This window comes from Pongo pygmaeus, chromosome 20 (assembly GCF_028885625.2).
Source record: "Pongo pygmaeus isolate AG05252 chromosome 20, NHGRI_mPonPyg2-v2.0_pri, whole genome shotgun sequence".
Lineage (NCBI taxonomy): Eukaryota > Metazoa > Chordata > Mammalia > Primates > Hominidae > Pongo > Pongo pygmaeus.
In genome coordinates this window covers 21,008,313-21,030,533 of record NC_072393.2, presented here as the reverse complement: position 1 = coordinate 21,030,533, position 22,221 = coordinate 21,008,313, and the positions used below count along the sequence as shown (strand labels likewise).

Sequence of the window (22,221 nt, the reverse complement as noted above, 5' to 3'; positions counted from 1 at the left end):
TATTTATAGTAGAGATGGGTGTCACCATGTTCTCCAGTTTGATCTTGAACTTTTGACCTCAGGTGACCCACCCATTTCAGCCTCCCAATGTGCAGACAAGGCATGAGCCATAAACAGTATTTTCTACAGTAACATGAATATAAAGCTGCAATACTTACTTTGAATCACTTACATGGTTATTTTAATTTTGTAATTTATACTTTTGAAATATAAAGTGTTTTAACTGAAGTATAGTTGCAATTTTTAAAACTACATATATTATTAATAGTTTATTAAAATTATTCATACTTAGATATTTGTATCTAATATCTAAAGAAAATTTACTACCGAATTGTCACAGTAAGTAGATATTAGTGTGACATGTTTATTACTTTATTCAATAGGGATAATTATGAGTAAACAAAATTTTAGTATCTTTTATTTCACTAAATTGGTATGCTGCTATTACACAACAAATAAAGACAGGTGATGTGACCACCAAAAACCATAGTAGCTCTTCAGTTAGCTATGTTGCAAGTTATAATATATTCCAATAAATGAACACAGTCAGATTCCATTTCTTCATCAGAAAGTGTTGTGGGAAGTTGTCAGATGTATTTCAATACAGAACCCCAATTCAATGACTAGGAGATGACGGAACAGCAGAGATAGAAAAGAAACTATAAAATTCTGCTGAGACTGCCCCTTTCTTCGTAATGTTCATGTTTCTCATGCAGAGAGTAGCTGTGCACTTCGGGTGTTTAGAGAGAAATTACTTTTAGGGGAATATTTTCTGGCTGATATGATCAATCTTATAACTAATCTGAGCTTTTCTTAAGATAGTTTTAACTTTTTTCTCTCAAAATCTTGCTCAGATGGAGATCTGTTTGTCTCTCCAAAGCTTTGGGTGTCATTTCAGAAACCCTATTAATATCCTATTTTTTTCTGAATGAGGTGGGCTGTCATGGTGAGAAGTTTTTGGGTTATCTCTATCTTGAGTCATGCTGGAAATTCAGCAGTATTTTTTCCTTGTCACCATTATAAGTAGAAACTGAGGCTGAAACACTGCTCTCATTTCCATTATTGTGAATTTGTAATTCTACCGAAGAGGCCTGTAGGCTCTCCTCCTGCAGCTCAGGCTTCACTCTCTGATGTGACACAAGAGTGCTGCTGTGGCAAATGGACTTCACATAAAATGTGAGCTGTGCTCCGGGCTGTGCCTCAGTGGCAGATGGTAGAGGTCAAGAGAGGACACTAGCAACCAGGAGAAAGCAAGCAGGAGTGCTGTAGCCCAGTGCCAGGGAGTACAGAGCCACTGCTCTAAAATGTAAATAGTAAAAAAGAACCCTATTCAAACAATTTTGTAGCAGAGTAAGAGGCTACATTCAGCAGGCACCTGGCTTCAAGGTGCTAAACTATCTCCTGTTATGAAGATATGAAAAGTTTATTTGTCATTGAATATAAGCAATTAGCATACATAGATGGCCTCTTCAATCTCCAGGTGAATTTAGGATGAACTATGTATGACATGGTGCTGGAAATTCTTCTGCTTGTGGACTAATATTGGTGACCATCTTTCTACCTTTGCAGTCTCTTAAGCAGACTGACCATGATGCATGTCACATTCAAGTTCAATTGTGTAATAAAACCATTTTCTTTCAGTTCTATTATTGTGGAGTTTCTCTGGGGCTGGATAAAATCTGTCTTTTAATTATTGTTTCCAAACACTGTCTAGAATTACCAGAGATGATATAAACACAAAGGAGGTGCCAACCAGAACTTATTCTAGAGGGGACTTTTCCTCTCAGGTTTCCAGTCAACTCACACTTGTGCAGCAAAGTGCATGCTGTCCCCTAAATATGCAGGCAGAATTGTGTCTCTGCCTATTTGGTATCTAGAGTCCTCTACAGTCACTTCTAGAGAGGCTAGATCAGATTTTTACAAATTTCACAGGGAAGCAATCAATCATTTTTTCTCTTTCAATGACTCTTCTATTTTCAGACCTTAAACAGATTCAGAGACCGTGGGGCCAACACACCAAACTGGAGTAACATGTGAACTGAGTAGACATGTAGACAAGAAAATCTCCACTATCCCATTTCTACTCTTGCTGAAATGCTCACAAATGTGCAAGTAACAACTGCTGCTACTCCTGCCATTCAGGACCTAAATCTGTAGCTCCATATTTTGAATCCAGATCTTGAGATTTGGGAAATAAAAAACATTTATCTAAAATGTGCAAGCCCTTTTGGTTATCAAACTAAGAGAGAAGTTAAAATGAAAGAGCAGTTACATCTTTCTCTCCCCTTTGAACTGTGTATTCATCTCTTGAAACTGTTCAGTATTGCCACGAGTAGCTATAAAGTAAACTAACAATGCCACATTGGATACTATATCCTATACCCTAAACAATAATGATATATATCTAATCAATAATCAATGGTATTTATGTAAATAAATAAAAACTTCTGACAAACAATTTTGTATCAGATCACTCTATGTCCCTCTCTTGTCTTTACAAATCTTGTAACTGCTGCTAATCAAAGTGTAGATTTCAGGCAACTTGAATCTTTGCTCCCTGGTTATAATCCTTAAGCTTAAACCAAATAAACTGTCTACTTATATTCTTGATATGTCAGCTTTTTTTATTTAGACTTATCACTTAGAATGTGCTAGAGCAGCCTCTATGAGGGTACCCTCCTTTGATTGTACTCCATTTGCTGTGACACCAAAGGATGCAGAGCCAGGTTGATCCTACCTAGAATCTACAGATTAGGTCTGGCCTCTGCCTGAGATTTAAAAAGTGCCACACTTTGGATATGGAATGTACAGAAAATTAACAAGTTATTTTCTGCATTGTAAGTTGTCAAGATAGACATCTTACAGCCCCCATTTCAGAGTGTGGCATTTTGAGTTTTTTTACATCTTTGTCATTGACCTGCTACAGTTATGTGAGAGGCTCCAGAAGGACATAGAATCTGTAAGTGTAAATAATCATCTTAGGAGTGAGAGATCGAGGTCACAAAATGTCCAGAGCCATGACCACAACTATGTTTACCTGTAAAATGGGATACTGGAGTAGAGTATTTCTGTTCTGTCTTTTACCCAAGTGCTAGCATATCAGGACAGGTGATCCAGGTTCTGGAGCTCCACCAAAGCAGTTTTATTTTCTATTTAGAATCAGCCTGAGTCTCTCCAGCCTGGCTTATCGTTGGGCCATCAGCCCTGGGTCACTGGGAATTCCCTCACAATCACCTGGGTTTCTTTGAGGCATTTGAGGATGTCCACAGCAGAATTGTGTCAGGCTGACAAGAGTGGTTAATTCTGCTTCTGTCTCAGTGTAAAGAAAAATGAGTCATTCTGTGTTTGTTCAACCCCTCAGACAGGAGTTGTTTTGGTTTGTACACGGATAAGAGTTTCTCCAGTTTCCTGGTACTTGGATGATAAACAAGGAGATCTGGAGACCCAAGTAGATAAACTAGTTGCTTCCATTTCTTATGGTCATTAAAAAAAATACATGAAGCAGTCATGGTACCTACCACCTGAAGGGATATTTATGAACAGCAGAATTGTTATAATTTATTTTTCTTTTTTTGAGATTGATTCTTAGTCTGTCACCCAGCCTGGAGTGCCGTGTCATGATCTTGGCTCACTGCAACCTCTGTCACCCGGGTCTAAGAAATTCTCCTGCCTCAGCCTCTCAATTAGCTATGATTACAGGTACCTCCCACCACAGCCAACTAATTTTTGTATTTTTAGTAGAGAAGAGGTTTCACCATCTTGGTCAGGCTGGTCATGAACTCCTGACTTCATGATCCATCTGCATCAGCCTCCCAAAGTGTTGGTATTATAGGTGTAAGCCACTATGCGCAGCCATATAATTTCTGTTTCTTTTACCTTCGTAAGTGTACACACTGATTTTCTTATAAAATTACCCTAGGAAACCTTAAGGGAATTGTTTAAATTGTGTATTAGTATAGAGTATAAAGTTGACAGAGCAGTGCTAGAAAATATTAAAATTACAGAAACTCTGGGGTTTAACTTTCTTTTAGGTAAGATTAGAAAAATAGAAAACTGTTAGTACCCCAGTGGCATAGAGAACAGAATTCTATAGGATCCTCACCTTGTCCCAGACCTGTTCAGATTCACCCTTTTTGGAGGCCTTATTTAGGTCTGACCCTGCCCTGGAGTCTTGCCTCACAGAACTGATTAGAAGATATCAGAGTTTTGGCTGGTGAATCCTGCAGCATTTCTAGAGCTGCTGCTCACAATTTCCTGAAACCCAAAAGCAGATAAATGGGAAAAATAAAGTATGCATTGTAGAGTCTTAGTTTTTAAATTTTCTATTAAAACCAGTGTTGGCAGAGACATTCTATTTAGCAACTTGGTATCTATTCCTGCAGATCCAGTAGTTGCTCCACAAGTCACAAAAAAGTAAATATAAACAGAATGAAATTTTCACTAAACTACAATAAACTTTTCTATATCTGTTTCATCTGTATATATTTAGCTTTATTCTTTACAATTTTTAAAAAATTTTGGTAATAGAGAAACAGAAGAGTAAAAATGTTCTGTCCTTTTTCTAAATCCTGGAAACTATTAAACCCTGAGTACTAGCTCCCAGAATGTTACGAGAATTAAATCACATAATATGTTACACCCAGCATAGTGCTCTATATCATAGTCTTGAGCACAAGGTACCTGCTTAATAAACATTGCATTTGTACATATGTACATGCTTTTTAAATACAGACTTATTCAGACATTGCTGCCTTCTGTTTCCTCTGTAAACTTTAAAGACCCAGCAAAGAATATAAAACTTTAGCATAGATGTGTTGTCCTTATTTGTACCAGAAGTATTTGGTTGTGACAAGAGTTCTAAGTGTAAGGGACCCTCTGCTATTCCTGCTTTCTCTAATGCTAATAATGAGCCAAGGAGAAGCAACATCAGCATTGACAGGGGACTTGTTTAAAACACCCATCTATGGACCCTTTTCAAACCTACAGAATCACATTACATAAAGTGGAGTCAAAATTACCAAGTGATTTATAAGCTTCTTAAAGCTTGAGAGGCAATGCTTAGCTTAGTGGTTATCAGCCCAGGCTTCTTATTAGGATCACATGGCCAATTTGCAGAAATGTCTTGTGCCCTCCCCACAGCTTCTGTTTATTGTTGTGGGTGGAAGCATCCACGTTGTTTTAATGAAGGGCCTCATGTGACTCTAAGGGGAGGCCAGAATCAGGTTTGAGGGTTTCAAAATACATTCATGAGAGTTAAGAAGTTCCACCTTTGCACTAAAGGGTGGGCACAGGGCCTGTTCTGTTTGGATTTAGTAGGGACAGGTCAGTGTGGCACATATTTCCATTACTGTGGCAGAAATTGCCGGTGTCTGTGGCAGAAAGGGCACCAGAGGACATGAAAGGAGAAACTTATGTTTTTATCTCCATGGAGCATCTCATTGTTCTTGAATCTCTTTGTTGTAAAAAACAGAAATGGGTGGTCTTTTTCTGTCTTTTTCTGCCAGTTGATGTCATGCTAGCAGGTAAACATGTGGTACTGACACCTTTAAAGGCATATTCTCAAGATGCAGGGGTAATTTGGCCAGAGAATCTCATCTGACAAGGAATTCCAGAGGAGGAGGTGAAAAAAAAAAAGGCTTCTCTTCAGGTAAACATGTCTTAGATGAAGAGCTGTGTTCACTCTGCCTCCTGGACTGGCATGCATGTAGCACTCACAAACCTTTACTTCTCTACTTGTCTTTTTTCTCCCTGGGTTTGGTTTAACTACTTAAAATTCTTATGACAGTCAAGTGTCTCTGAAAAAATATTTTTCTTCTATATCCCAGAGCTTTCTCTGCATTCTGTATGTTATAGCTTCTTATATGCCATGCAGGATTCTCAGCAATAAGTTATGATCTGCAATATTAAAAATGTTCCCTTTGTGGCTGTTGAACATGGAAAGGTGTGGCTACTCAAGATTTCTATTGGGGAAAACTTTCATCCTTAGTAAAGATGGAGAACATGTAATGTTGAGGCTCCATCTGTGTGTTCCATTAGTTTATGCAGAACAGGATTAAGAAAATGCTTATTTATATGGAATGGCATTTATTACTCAGAAAGCTCTGAAAAAAATTATTAGGAGATACTTGATCTCTTGGGTGCTAAATGAAGTCTCCTTAAAATTACTACTAAACATTACAGAAGATAGGAATTTTCCGTACTTTGAAGTTAGCATAAAACATGTTTCTTTATGGTTAAATTCAGATTTTATTTACTTCCTTGGGAGGAATATTTCAACAATGATGCTGTGTTCTTCTGTGTGCATTAGCATATCAGGAAAATTTGTCCTTGTGCAGTTAATGGTTTATAATTCACTTGGTGAAATAGCTCTCTGACAGATTTTTTTCACTGTAGAGTTGATTATTTTTCTCTTCATTATTAATTATCTTTTTTTTTTATTTTTGAGACCGAGTCTCACTCTGTCGCCCAGGCTGGAGTGCAGTGGTGCAATCTCAGCTCACTGCAAGCTCCACCTCCTGGGTTCACACCATTCTCCTGCCTCAGCCTCCTGAGTAGCTGGGATTAAGAGCGCCCCCCACCACGCCTGGCTAATTTTTTGTATTTTTAGTACAGACAGGATTTCACCATGTTAGCCAGGATTGTCTTGATCTCCTCACCTCGTGATCTGCCTGCCTCAGCCTCCCAAAATCCTGGGATTACAGGCATGAGCTACTGCACCCGGCCCCATTATTAATTATCTTTATGCAGCTGATGTGTATAAACCATCACATTAAATCTGGCAGCATTTTTTTTTTTTTCTACATACTTTTCTTTGGAACATGAAGGCTCTTTGTTTACAGGCCAGGAAAACCGGGAAAAACATATGCTCTTCCACTTACTGCATGTTTGACAGAATATCCTTTTTGGGACAAAAACATTGACATTATTGGTGAGCTTGTTAGAAACTCAAAAAATCAGACTTTATGCCAGATCTTCTGGAAAAAAAAAAAAAAAACCTGCATAAGGTCTTCAGCTTATTGTACGTATGAAAATGTGAGGCCAGGCACGGTGGCTCATGCCTGTAATCCCAGCACTTTGGGAGGCTGAGGCGGGCGGATCATGAGGTCAGGAGATTGGGACCATCCTGACTAATACGGTGAAACCCCTCTCTACTAAAAAATACAAAAAAAAATTAGCCGGGCATGATGGCGGGCGCCTGTAGTCCCAGCTACTCTGGAGGCTGAGGCAGGAGAATGGCGTGAACCCGGGAGGCAGAGCTTGCAGTGAGCCGAGATCACGCCACTGCACTCCAGCTTGGGCCACAGAGCGAGACTCCGTCTCAAAAAAAAAAAAAAAAAAATGAGAGGTGTCTTCTAACTCAACATGTCTTTTCCATCTGAAAAATATTCGTAATTCCATGTGACATAAATATAGCGCTCAAAAATGTACATGTTCATGTTCATGCTGTTAATTTTATACTTTATTATTTAGAAAAATATCATACATGAAATAATGTAGATCTTATGCTGCTCTTCTCAGAGTCAGAGAATATAATAGAGAATATTTCTGTGTTGAAAATCGTTTTATTGGATAATTTTAGTCAGTCCTATAAGTCAGAATCAGTTATCTTTACTCGCTCATTTCACCTTAAGTCAAAAATTCCACCCGTGGCGACTTGGTAAAAATATGTGTGTGTGTGTGTGTGTGTGTGTGTGTTTTTCAGGGGCCATTGCAATTTACAGATGTGGCCATAGAATTCTCTCTGGAGGAGTGGCATTGCCTGGACACTGCACAGCGGAATTTATATAGGGATGTGATGTTAGAGAACTACAGACACCTGGTCTTCCTTGGTGAGGACAACTTAAATACATAATTCACAAAAAACCCTAAAAGTTTTATTTCTTTTTTAGTGGAATGTTTTTTAATAATTTATTCTTTGCATAAAGGAGTTTCAGATGGCCTTTTTCCAGAAAATCTTCAGAATTTGTTCATGTAGAAAAGAATTTCTGCAAGATGTTTCACCTTAATCCAAACTTCCGCATTCCTGAGTTGAGCTCTATTCTTCACTCTAAATTAGTGGTAACTCCAGAAATTTAGTGGCATAAAATATTGTTGCCCCCACCTGAAAATCTCATTGACACAAGCCATTTTTGATTCAGCAGTACCAGGTAGTAAAATTTAAAAAACCTATAAGCAGGGCCCAGCGTGGTGGCCAGGTGCCAGCACTTTGGGAGGCTGAGGCAGGCAGATCACCAGAGGTCTGGATTTCGAGACCAGCCTGACCAACATGAAGAAACTCCATCTCTACTGAAAATACAAAATTAACCAGGCATGGTGGCTCAGGCCTGTAATCCCAGCTACTCCAGAGGCTGAGACAGCAGAATCGCTTGAACCTGGGAGGCTGAAGTTTTGGTGAGCTGTGATTGAGTCATTATACTCTAGCTTGGGCAACAAGAGCAAAACAAAAGAAACCTACAAGTTGAAATTATTTCTTAATATTTAGAAATTTCTGTTATAAATTAGTATTTTGGTCTTAATTTACTAGAATATTTTATTTCATCTTCTCTGCTGAGCACATTACTAGCTTGTAATTAAACAATATAAGCAAGATTCATACTATTTATTTCTAATAAAACAGGTATTGTTGTCTCCAAGCCAGAACTGATCACCTGTCTGGAGCAAGGAAAAAAACCTCTGACCATGAAGAGACATGAGATGATTGCCAAACCCCCAGGTAGGTGCGAGTGAAAATGAATACAACAGATGACACAGATAAGAGGCCACAACATCAAAGAGAAGGCCAGTCCTTAAAATGTGATCTGGGAAGCTGTGTTCTAAAGGAAATAGTTCCTGGGCAGCTGTTTTTTGTTTGTTTGTTTTGTTTTTAATTTTGTTCTCACCAAGGGACATTTTCTGTATCATGCTTTTAAATTCTCTAAGAATTCTTTTGGTGAGCTTCTTTCAAGTTCTCAGTGAGAGCCAAAGTCCTCTTTATGACATATAAGAGTCTGCTCAATCTGGCTGCTTTTCCTTTGTTTGGGGGACACAAAAATATCTGCATGATTTTGAGAAACTAAAACTATTTTTTAAGTACTCTTTTTGCATCAGATCTGAAATGTATAAGAGTAATAGTTTGTATTGCATTTTTTTGTTCATTTTTCTGCACAGTTCATTCTGTTTTTATTACTATGTAGTCTTGAAATATAGTTTGAAATTATAAGTATGATACCTTTCTGCTTTGTTCTTTTTCCTCAAGATTGCTTTGGCTATCAGAGTTATCTTAGTTTCATGTAACTTTTAGAATCGTATTTTCCACTACTATGAAAAAAATACCACTGAAATTTTGATAGAAAGTTTATTGAGCCTATAGATCACTTTGGATAATATGCCAATTTTTAAATTCATTTAGATCTTCTCTAATTTTTTCTTTTTTTATTGTAAAGATTTTTTACCTTCTTGGTTATTTTTTTCTAAGAAGTATATTATTTAATGCTATAGTAAATAAGATTTTTGTCTTTCTCTATTTTATCAGATAGTTTGTTTTAAATGTATGAGACCATACATATACTTGTATGTTAATCTTACATTTTGCTAATTTACTGAGTGTATTTATCAGTTTAGACAGGTTTTAATGTGCTGTTTATGGTTTTTTAAATATAAGATTATATGATTTACAAACAGCAATTTTTACTTTTTTTCTTTAATTTCAATGGATGTTTTTTATTTCTTTGACTAATTCTGCCACATGCTTCCAGTGCTACATTAAAATAGAAATATTGACAATGGGCACAATATGGTTTTGTATTGGTGTCTGAATTTGATGGAGCAAACACTTCATGTTTTCATAAAATGATTTTAGAAGGTAATGATCTTTTGTTGGGCCCTTAGGGTGATGAGACACCCTCTGAATTTGTAGTGAAGAGGGGTTGTATCTTGGTCACAAGGCTGCTGGGTCTGCACTAGGGTTCACCTTTAGTTGGCTTGTTACAGGGGCTTGGGTAGTTGTAATTCCTATTTTATTTTTGGACAGACTGAATATCCTTCAGGACTTTGCTCAGTAGGGCAGACACTATGGCATGTTTTTGCAGTCGAGTCTGCATATGCTCGGCCTTATATCAGGATGTGGATGAGTGTGGCTTTTAGTAAGTACCAGAGAGCATTTCCTCAGGTAACTGTGTGAGTTTCTATATAGGCAGAACTGACCACAAAATTATCTTGTTTAAGTGAGTAGTCATAGACACAGTCTTATTTTCACCATGTGTTTAATGATGAACATATATTTTCTTTTGTGAGAGAAACATTTTTGTGATTTGAAGGTAATTTTCAAAATGATTTATAATTTTGGACATTTTTCAGTTTTTCTTTAAAAAAATTGTTTTAAGAACACATAACATAAAATTTACCATCTTAAATCTATTCAAGTCTATATTTCAGGGCCATGCATGGTTGTGGCTCCCATCTGTATTCCCAGGATTTTGGAAGGCCAACACAGGAGGATCCCTGGGGCACAAAAGTTTGAGATCAGTCTGGGCAACATATGGAGACCCCCCTATATAAAATAAATTTAGTAATAGCTAGACATGGTGGTGTGCAGCTGTGGTACCTGCTACTTGGGACGTTGAGGAGGAGTCAAAGTTGTGCCACTACACTTTAGCTTCAGTGACAAAGTGAGACCTTGTCTCAAAAGAAAAGCTGTTCATTTCAGGGATGTTAAGTATATTCACATTGTTATGCAAAAGACTTCTACAAACTTTACATCTTGTGAAATTTAAACTCAATACCCATTAAGTAACATCTGCTCATTTTACCCTCTCTCCTGTCCTTGACAGACAAACCTTCCACTTTGTTTTTATGATTTTGACTACTTAAGGTATCTCATGTGAGTGGAATCATACAGTACCCATAATGTTCTTACTGGATTAATTCAAGTGACATAATATTCTCAATGTTCATCTTAAAATGTGACAAGATTGTTCTTTTTAAGGTGGAACGATATTCCATTGTATGTATATGTTACATTTTTCGATATGTTTTTAAATCGAGAAATTTGGGTTGCTTCAGCCTTTGGGCTTTTGTGAATACTGATGCAATAAACATGGATTTTCTTTCCTTTCTTTCTTTTCTTTTTTTTTTTTTTGAGATGGAGTCTTGCTCTGTCACCCAGGGTGCAGTGGCACAATCTTGGCTCACTACAACCTCCACCTCCCAGGTTCAAGTGATTCTCCTGCCTCAGCCTCCTGAGTAGCTGGGATTACACGTGCCCACCACCACACCAGCTCATTTTTGTGTTTTTAGTAGAGACAGGGTTTTACCATGTTGGCCAGGCTGGTCTCGAACTTCTGACATCAGGCGATCTACCCGCCTTGGCCTCCCAAAGTGCTGGGATTACAGGCATGAGCCACCGAGACTAGCCATATATTTTCAAATTTGTCTTCCTGGTCCTCTGTTGCATTTATTTATTTATTTATTCATTCATTCATTCATTCTCTCATTCCTGTGATTTATTTATTTATATATTTATTTTTGTAGAGATGAAGTCTCGCTCTGTCACCTAGACTGAAGTGCAGTGGTGCGATCTCAGCTCACTGCAACCTCTGCCTTTTGGGTTCAAGCAATTCTCCTGCTTCAGCCTCCCTAGTAACTCAGATTACAGGAGCCCCCCAAAATGCTCAGCTAATTTTCTGTATTTTTAGTAAGATAGCGTACATTATGTTGGCCAAGCTGGTCTCAAACTCCTGACCTCAGGTGATTTGCCCACCTTGGCTTCCCAAAGTGCTAGGATTACAGGCTTAAGCCACTGCACCTGGTCTGTGTTACATATTTTGTATGTAGATATATAAATGAGGAACATTAATAACATTTTAAAATAATGGCTACATCTTTGTTCTCCACCAACAACCAACATGGGTTTCATTTTTATTGCATCATCAACAGAGTTGGTGTTTTTTTAAAAATATATAGTGGCCATTCTAATGGGTGTGAAGTGATTTTGCTGTCACTGTGTTTTTTTTTTTCATTTCTCTGCAAATGAGTAATTTTGTACATCCTGTCAAATGTTTCTTCCCATTTGTGTAGTTTTTTGATGAAAATTTTGTTTGTTCATTTATAAATCAAGTTATTGAATTTTATTGTTTAGTTTTTAGAGTTGTTGATATATTTTTAATATTAACTTTTTTGACATGTAATTTGCAAATATATTCACCCATTTTCTAAGTATGTTGTCAATCTCAAATTTTCTTTTGATGTACAGAAATTTTGACATCTACTGTAGTTAATGGTTTCTATTCTTGTATTTGTTGCTCATGCATTTAATGTCATAACTAAGAAAATGGTGCCAGGACAATGTCATGTCTTTTTCCTGTATTTTTTCTAAAAGATGTGTTAGTTTTTTTATGTCTAAGTATTTTATTTAAAATATATTTTTGTATCATTCAAGAAAATAATCCAACTTTATTTTATCGATGTTGATATTCAGTTGTCAACATCATTTTTTGAAGAGATGATTTTTCTCTATTTTGTACTTATGGCAACCTTTTGAAAGATCATTCGATCATATACAGAAGGGTTCATTCCTGAGCTCTCTATTCTGTTCTTTTATCTGTTTATCTTTGTGTCAGTATCACATTGTTTATGTTACTGTAGCTTTTAACTGTAGGTTGTATTGACATCTTTGAAAAATAAAGTTTTTTGACCCCTGAGCAAGAATATGTTGAAGAAGGTGTCTTACATTCACATATTTTTTAATTTGCCTGTTTTGCTTGTGCTTTTAATTCCTAGTTTCATTCAGTTTTTTTAGAAAACAATAGAGTGTATAATTTTAGCGTTTTTTAATTGATTTGTTATTGTTTTTGAGACAAGATCTTATGGACATTGAGGCTGGAGTGCAGTGGCATAATTTTGGCTCACTGTAGCCTCAGCCTCCTGGGCTCAAGTCATCCTTTCACCTCAATTTTCTGAGTAGCTAGAACTACAGACATGCACTACCATGTCTGGCTAATTGTTTGCTTATTTGTAATGTTAGGATCTCACTATGTTGCCCAGGCTAGTCTCAAACTTTTGGCCCCAGTGGATCCTCTTACCTTGGCCTCCCAAAGTGTTAGGACTATAGGCGAGAGCCACTGCACCCAGTCAGTACTTTTAAATTTAATAAAACTTGGTATATGTCATAACAGAATACACCAGATGCAAATGGGAATATTGTGTATTATCTTGGTTTTGACTGGAGAGTTTTGTGTGTGTCTGTGAAGCCTAGTTGGTCTATAATATGGTTTGGATGTTCATGTTCTCCAGACCTCATGCTGCAAAATAAATCCTCAATGTTGGATGTGGGACCTGGTGGGACATGTTTGTGTCATGGGGGCAAATTTCTCATGAATGGCTTGGTACATCCTCTTGGTAACCAAAAAGTTTACACTCTATTAATTCAAATGAGAGCTGGTTCATTAAAAGGACCTGGCTCCTTCACCTCACACTTGCTCTGTCTCATACCATATAATATGTCCAGTTACTATTTACCTTCTACCATGATTGTAAGTTTTTTGAGACCCTCACCAGAAGCAGATGCTGGCACACACTTCTTATACAGTCTGCCAAACTGTGAGCCACATAATTTTTTTCTTTATAAATTATAATCTCTGAAGTATTCCTCTGTATGCAAAATAATATAGTCTAATGTTGTCTAAGTTTTCTGTTTTTCATTTTTTTCTCTGAATTTTCTATTATTGCAAATGGGGTCTTGAAGTCTACAATTATTACGTTGCTGTGTGTGTTTTGCTTCAGTTTTGTCAATATTTGCTTTATATATTTTGGAACCCTGATGTTATATACACGTATACATATAGGTAGATAAATATTATAGTTATAGATTCCTGGTAAATTAACTCACTTTACTATAATATAATATCAGTCTTCACCTAATGGTAGTGCTTGACTTAAAGCATGTTATGTCTAATATAATTAAGACCACCTCACTCAAATGTGGTTAAAATTTTAATGAAATACACATTTTTTTCCTTCTGTTACTTTCAGCCTATTTGACTCAATGCTACAATGAATCTTTGGTGGGCAGCATACTGTATGCTTTTTAAGAAACCACTGAGGCATTCTATAGATTTTTCTTTATATATATTTATTTATGTATGTATGTATTTATTTTGAGACAAAGTTTCACTCTTGTTGCCAAGGCTGGAGTGCAATGGCATGATCTCAACTCACTGCAACCTCCACCTCCCAAGTTCAAGTGATTCTACTGCCTCAGCCTCCTGAGTAGCTGGGATTACAGGCACCCACCACCACACCTGGCTAATTGTTTATATTTTTAGTAGAGATGGGATTCCACCATGTTGGGCAGTCTCTTAAACTCCTGACCTCAGGTGATCTGCGTCCCTCAGCCTCCCAAAGTGCTGGAATTACAGGCATAAGCCACCGTGCCCAGCCTCAGTTATTTTTGAGATAGGGTCTCACTCTGTCAACCAGGCTGATCTGCATGGTTCACTGGTGACTGAACCTCCAAACCTCAGATGATCCTCTCATTTTAGCCTCTCAAGTAGCTGGGTTACCAGTAAGTGCCATCACACCCAGGCAGCTTTTTTTCTGTAGAGACAGAGTTTTGCCATGTTCCCCAGGCTGATCTTGAACTCCTGGGATCAAGTGATCAGCCTACTTTGGCCTTTGAAAGTCCTCAGGTTACATTTCATTTTATTAGGTAGTTTAATTAATTTATATTTACAATGATTACTTAAAGAAATGAAGTTGTTATTACCAGTTATATTGTTATTGTTTTGTGTGTTTCTAGTAGTTATATTTTTCTCATTTGCTGTTTTACTTTCTTAATTTTCATTTAATTTTGTACTGGCATGCTTTGATTATTTTTTATCTTCTTTTCCATACTTTCTACAAATATTACCTTTGTAATCATCTTGAAAACCGGAGATTACATACATCTTAAAGTTAAAACAATATGTTTTAATCTCATAATAACTTCAATTGAATACAAAAACTGTGTCTCTACCTTTTCTAGTTTGTTATTGTTATAAAAATTATTTTATATCGTGTATCTATTGACAGATTTATGCAAATTTACATATTGTTTTTGTATTTCATAAAAGAATTTTAAAGTTTTTATGTACCATCTTTTTTTTTTTTTGAGACTGATTCTCACTCTATTGCCCAGGATGGAATGCAGTGGTGTGATCTTGGCTCTCTGTAAACTCCATCAGGTGTGGTGGCTCATGCCTGTAATCTCAGCACTTTGGGAGGCTGAGGTGGGTGAATCACAAGGTCAGCAGTTTGAGTCCAGCCTGTTTAACACGGTGAAACCGTGTCTCTACTAACAAATACAAAAAGTAGTCAGGTGTGCTGGTAGGCAACTGTAATCTCAGCTCCTAAGGAGGCTGAGGCAGGAGAATCACTCGAAACTGGAAGGCAGAGGTTGCAGTGAGCCGAGATTACACCACCGTACTCCAGCCTGGGTAACAGAACGAGACTCCATCTCAAAAAATATATATATATATGTTTCTTGATTGGAAAGATAACATATATATTTAAATAGTTTTCTGAAATAGAAAACTTTACTGTTATTTTTATTAATTGTTTTATTTGATTGTTGTGTCTTTGTCTCTCATTTTCTCTTTCTACCTTTTTTGTGTTTTTTTGATTTTTCTATTGATAGGCTTTCAGTTCCCTCTTATTTACTTTTGTGTAGCTCTACAGATATAATCTTAGTGTTACCAGGGGACTCCATAAAACCTCTAAAATATCCAAAAATGTATTTTAATGTGGTAAAAATTTAACTTCAGTTACATACCAAAATTATTCATCATTACATCTGCCTTCAACTTTGTTATTGATTTTGTTAATTATATTTCTTATGTTGTATATTCATTAACAGATGTTAATAATTTCCATACTTTTATCTTTTAAATTTAGAGAATAATTAAAAATATTTTCTGTACCATTATGATAATGTTAAGTAAGAAATACCATTTTTGTGAATTTGCATGTCTTTTCCAGAAAGTTGTGTATTTTCATATGATTATGTGTTGTTTTCTTACATTATGTTATTTTCAGTGGAAGAAACTCCTTTCAGCATATTTCATATGTAGGGTGTACGCAGTGCCAATATACTTTCTCAGGATTTGGTTATTTTGGAAGGACTTCTTTTTATTTGATAGTACAATTTTGCTGATGGTATTATTCCCATTTGACAGCTTTTTTATTATTATTATAACTTTAACAATATCAGTTTCCTTTTGACATGCAAAAATGTTTTAAATAAATTCACTGGTTATCTCATGAGACTATGCTTATAAACGAAACATCATTTTTATCTTACAGCACCCAAAATTATATTCTTATATGTGATTTTTGAAATTTTGCTTATTTGGGTGTTATAAATATATTTGTGTGTATCTAAGTTTGTTTTTCCAGCTTTTTCATGTTTACATATTTTCTTGTAATAAATTTTTCAGTTATTTTTGTACTTTTTATATTCACAATTTTTGTGTGTGTTTATTTTAGTATTTCTTTTTGTTCTCATTTTTCTGATCTTCAATAGTTGTCTGTGTTTCTGGTTTTTTTTTTCTGATACAGAGTCTTTTTCTGTCACTGAGGCTGGAATGCGGTGGCGCAATCTCGGCTCACTGCAACTTCTGCCTCCTGGTTCAAGCAATTCTCCTGCCTCAGCCTCCTGAGTAGCTGGGAATACAGGTGCCTGCCACCATGCCCAGATAATTTTTTGTGTTTTTAATTCAGACGGGGTTTCCCCATGTTGACCAGGCTGATCTTGAACTCCTGACCTCAAATGATCTACCCACCTCAGCCTCCTAAAGTGCTAGGAATACAGGCAAGAACCACTGCACCTGGCCTTTTTTACTTTATTTTGGGACAGTGTTGCTCTGTTGCCGAGCCTGCATTGCAGTGGTACAATCTCCACTCACTGCAAACTTCCCCTCCTGGATTCAAGCAATTATCCTGTGTCAACCTCCCAAGTACCTGGGATTACAGGCACATGCCACCATGCCCAGCTAATTTTTGTATTTTTAGTAGAAACAGGGTTTCACCGTGTTGCTCAGGCTGGTCCCAAACTTCTGACCTTATGTGATTTTCCCACCTTGATCTCCCAGTATGCTGGGATTACAGGAATGAGCCACCAACACTGGGCTGTTCAATCCATTTGGAAATTTAAAAATTACTTTATATATTTTTTATGGTTGATTTTATATATTTTTTATGGTTGATTTTGAAAATTTTATAATTTTTTTGATGGGGCCATGTTGCTGTAATATTTGATATACACTATAACCTTTGATTGAGATTAGGACATTAACAAAAAGCTACCTGTTACAGTCTTTATAATATAGCTCTGTCCTGGCATAGTCTGAAATCAGTTGTCTTGACTCTAGATTCTAAGAATTCCTCAAACATGTTTTTAGGGTGTGTCTTGTTTAAAATTTTATGTTTATTGTTTAGTTAATAGTAAGTAATCATTTGCTACACCCATTCCCTGTTTGGTTTACTGCAGTTTCTCTGCTTCTCTATAATTTACCTTCAGACTCATCAGACTCAAAGGGTCATTCTAACACATATCACGATTTTTTTGGCATTTTGTGTCATGGGACATATCAACTAGTGTCTAAAAAAGCCCCTAGAAGCCAGAAATAAAGATGTATGTGCCAATATTTTTCTTGTTTTTTAAAAAAGAAACCAGGAGTTGGCAATTTACATTTTTGTGTGTATGTGTGAGACAGAGCCTTGCTCTATTAACTAGTCTGGAGTGCGGTGGCATGACCTTGGCTCAGTACAATCTCTGCCTCCAGAGTTCAAGCAATTATCCTGCCTCAGCCTCCCAGGTAGCTAGGAGTACAGGTACCTGTTACCACCCCTGGCTAATGTTCTGTATTTTAGTAGAGATGAGGTTTCACCATGTTGGTCCAGCTGATCACCTCTGATGGTACTCCCATCTTGTTCACCCAAATTGCTGGAATTACAGGCATGAGCCATCATGCCTCGTTGGCAATTAACTTTTTTTTAATTTTTATTTTTTGTGATGGGTTCTCACTCTGTACCCAGGTCTGAGTACAGTGGTGCAATCTCAGCTTACTGCAACCTCCACCCTGGGGTTCCAGCAATTCTCATGCCTCAACCTCCCCAGTAGCTGAGATTACAGGTGCCCATGACCATGCCTGGCTAATTTTTTGTATTTTTAGTAGAGATGGGGTTTCACCATCTTGGCCAGGCTGGTCTTGAACTCCTGACCTCAAGTGATTCACCCACATCCACCTCCCAAAGTGTTGGGTTTACAGACATGAGCCACCACACCAGGCCAGCAATTTACTTTTAAAGGCACAGTGTTTTACTGGAGAGATGGAAGAGCTGTGTTGGGTATAAGTAACAGACTTTTCTTTTTCTTCTATGTGGCTTTTTGCATTGTGCTCACCTAGGACCCTTCACACACTTAATTCACTTATACATTTTTTACAAATGTATTTTGGTCAGTATGTTTTTGTTACATTTATATGTCCAGGAAGAAATTACAGCTTGTGGTATTTTGCTATGTCATCTTCCTTAGGTAGTCTGTGAAATTTTATAGGTTAGATTTGTAAAATATGTTTATCTGAGTCTAGCAGTTGAAGTTTTGTGTTTTTATTGTCTCTTTCAGTTATGTGTTCTCATTTTGCCCAAGAACTTTGGCCAGAGCAGAACATAAAAGATTCTTTTCAAAAAGTGATACTGAGAAGATATAAAAAATGTGGACATGGCAATTTACGGTTAAAAAAAGGATGTCAAAGTGTGGATGAGTGTAAGGTGCACAAAAGAGGTTATAATGGGCTTAACCAATGTTTGACAACTACCCATTGCAAAATATTTCAATGTGATAAATATGTGAAAGTCTTTCATCAATTTTCAAATTCAAACAGACAAAAGAGAAGACATACTGTAAAAAAACCTTTGAAACATATAGAATGTGGCAAAGCTTTTAAACAGTCCTCAACCCTTACTACACGTAAGAAAATTCATACTGGAGAGAAACCCTACAAATGTGAAGAATGCGGCAAAGACTTCAACTGGTCCTCAACTCTTTCTACAGATAAGATAACTCATACTAGAGAGAAACCCTACAAATGTGAAGAATGTGGCAAAGCCTTTAAGCACTCCTCTACCCTTACTACACATAAGATAATTCATACTGGAGAGAAATCCCACAATTGTGAGGAGTGTGGCAAAGCCTTTAACTGGTCCTCACAGCTTGCTAGTCATAAGATAACTCATACTGGAGAGCAACCCTACAAATGTAAAGAATGTGGCAAAGCTTTTAACCATCCCACAACCCCTTCTTCACATAAGAAAACTCATACTGGAGAGAAACCATGCAAGTGTGATAAATGTGGCAAAGCCTTTATTTTTTCCTCATCTCTTAGTAAACATGAGAAGATTCATACTGGAGAGAAACCCTACAAATGTGAAGAATGTGGCAAAGCCTTCAGATGGTCTTCACACCTTACTACACATAAGAGAATACATACTGGAGAGAAACCCTACAAATGTGAAGAATGTGGCAAAGCCTTCACCTGTTCCTCACAGCTTACTAGGCATAAGAAAATTCATGCTGGAGAGAAACCATACAAGTGTGATAAATGTGGCAAAGCCTTTATTTTTTCCTCATCCCTTAGTAAACATGAGAAGATTCATACTGGAGAGAAACCCTACAAGTGTGAAGAATGTGGCAAAGCCTTCAGATGGTCATCACACCTTACTACACATAAGAGAATTCATACTGGAGAGAAACCCTACAAATGTGAAGAATGTGGCAAAGCCTTCAGGTGGTCCTCACATCTAACTACACATAAGATAACTCATACTAGAGAGAAACCCTACAAATGTGAAGAATGTGGCAAAGCCTTTAAGTATTCCTCTACCCTTACTAAACATAAGATAATCCATACTGGAGAGAAATCCTACAAATGTGAAGAGTGTGGCAAAGCCTTTAACTGGTCCTCACAGCTTGCTATTCATAAGATAACTCATACTGGAGAGCAACCCTACAAATGTAAAGAATGTGGCAAAGCTTTTAACTGTCCTGCAACCCTTTCTTCACATAGGAAAACTCATACTGGAGAGAAACCATACAAGTGTGATAAATGTGGCAAAGCCTTTATTTCATCCTCAAACCTTAATAAACATGAGAAGATTCATACTGGAGAGAAACCCTACAAATGTGAAGAATGTGGCAAAGCCTTCACCCATTCCTCACACCTTACTAGGCATAAGAAAATTCATGCTGGAGAGAAACCATACAAGTGTTATAAATGTGGCACAGCCTTTATTTTATCCTCAACCCTTAGTGAACATCAGAAGATTCATACTGGAGAGAAATTCTACAAATGTGAAGAATGTGGCAAAGCCTTCAACCATTTTTCACACCTTACTATACACGACAATTCATACTGGAGAGAAATGCTATAAATGTGATGAATGTGGCAAAACCTTTACATGGTCCTCAAGCCTCCATAAACATGGGAGAACTCATGCTGGAGAGAAACCCTACAAATGTGAAGAATGTGGCAAAACTTTTACTGCATCCTCAACTCTAAGTGAATGTAAGGCAATTCATACTGGAGAGAAACCTTACAAATGTGAAGAATGTGGCAAAGCTTTTAACTGGTCCTCAGACTTTAATAAACATAAGAGAATTCATATTGGACAGAAACCAATAATGTAACAAAGCTTTATTTTTTTATTTACTTATTTTTGAGATGGAGTTTCACTCTTGTTGTCCAGGCTGGAGTGCAATGGTGCAATCTTGGCTCACCATCACCTCCATCTCCCAGGTTCAAGCAATTCTCCTGCCACAGTCTTCCTGTGTAGCTAAGATTACAGGCATGTGCCACCACACCTGGCTAATTTTGCATTTTTAGTACAGATGGGGTTTCTCCATGTTGGTTAGGCTGGTCTTCAGCTGCCAACCTCAAGGGATCCACCCACCTTGGCCTCCCAAAGTGCCAGGATTACAGGCATGAGCCACTGCACCAGGCTGACAAACCTTTGTAAGGAAGTCCTCAACACTTATTACACATAATTCATACTGGACAGAAACCCTACAGGTGTGAAGAATTTGGCAAAGCCTATAACAAGTTCTCAATTTTTTTTTCTTTTTTTGAGATGCAGTTTCACTCTTGTGACCCAGGCTGGAGTGCAATGGCATGATCTCAGCTCACTGCAACCTTAGTCTCCTGGGTAGCTGGGATTACAGGTGCCCACCACCACACCCAGCTAATTTTTGTAGTTTTAGTAGAGATGGGGTTTTGCCATGTTTGCCAGGCTCATCTCAAACTCCTGACTTCAGTTGATCCACCCACCTTGGCCTCCTAAAGTGCTGGGATTACAGGCATAAGCCTCCATTCCTAGCCATAAGTTCTCAATTCTTAAGAGACATGACAATAATTCATGCTGAAGAGGAACTCTACAAACCTAAAAGACGTGACAGTGCTGTTCCCAACACCTCCAACTTTTCTATATATAAAAAAATTATACTAGTGTGAAATTGTAGAAATGTATAAAATGTGACAAAGCCTTTATTTGGTTGCCACACTTGATAAATATAAAAAAATAAAAAATTGTTTAAAATTATTTGTATACAGCTTTAAAAGGAGATTTTTGGAAGCATTGTAATTACATTAAAAGTATACTTGTTTTCTTGAAAAAAGTTTTTTCAAAAGTGAATAATGATGTCATACAGCTTTCAAATTACTTTATGCTGTTATTTTATTCCTATTCACATGTGAAAGCATATGAGCAATTTTTGCTGCATCAGAGATACCAGAGATTCTTTTTTTATTGGGCATTATTTATGACCTTTTCTATAAAAGTAAGGACACTAAAATGTAAGATGCATGATGAAAAGATAAGTGGAGAAGCTCATTGTAGTTAACCTATATTAAGTAATGTATAAGCTAGGTGTTCAGAGTATTTTCTACATTATAGTGAAATTATTAATTATAGTTAAAAGTATATTAAAATAAGTACACTTTATTAATTGTGCTTTTATGTAATGAAATGCAGTATATTTAAAAATCATTAGATTATGTGTGAACTTAATTTTATTTTTTTACCATGTTAAGACTATTGTGCATTTAATGAAGCATTATTCCACTAACTAACCTATCCCACCTTACTCAAGGGTGTAGGTAAAAGATGGTAGCAATATACTATTTGGTACATAGTGAAATAACATCTCTAGTAATC

At 36.9% G+C, this 22,221-nt stretch overlaps 1 protein-coding gene across 9 annotated transcripts in view; it reads left to right on the top strand.

Annotated features, from left to right (window-relative positions):
* The window catches only part of LOC129020572 (zinc finger protein 486-like), a 168,107-nt gene extending 146,503 nt beyond the window's left edge, over positions 1-21,604 (top strand). For 3 of the 9 annotated variants that reach the window (XM_063658818.1, XM_063658820.1, XM_063658819.1), the window contains 3 exons: positions 7,703-7,829; positions 8,618-8,713; positions 18,638-21,604. In XM_063658818.1, coding sequence (XP_063514888.1) covers positions 7,703-7,829; positions 8,618-8,713; positions 18,638-20,442 — 2,028 coding nt within the window. In that variant the 3' untranslated portion in view covers positions 20,443-21,604. The other 6 variants (XM_054465120.2, XM_063658823.1, XM_063658822.1 and 3 more) reach the window with 4 other exon arrangements.
* The last annotated feature ends 617 nt before the right edge of the window (positions 21,605-22,221 follow it).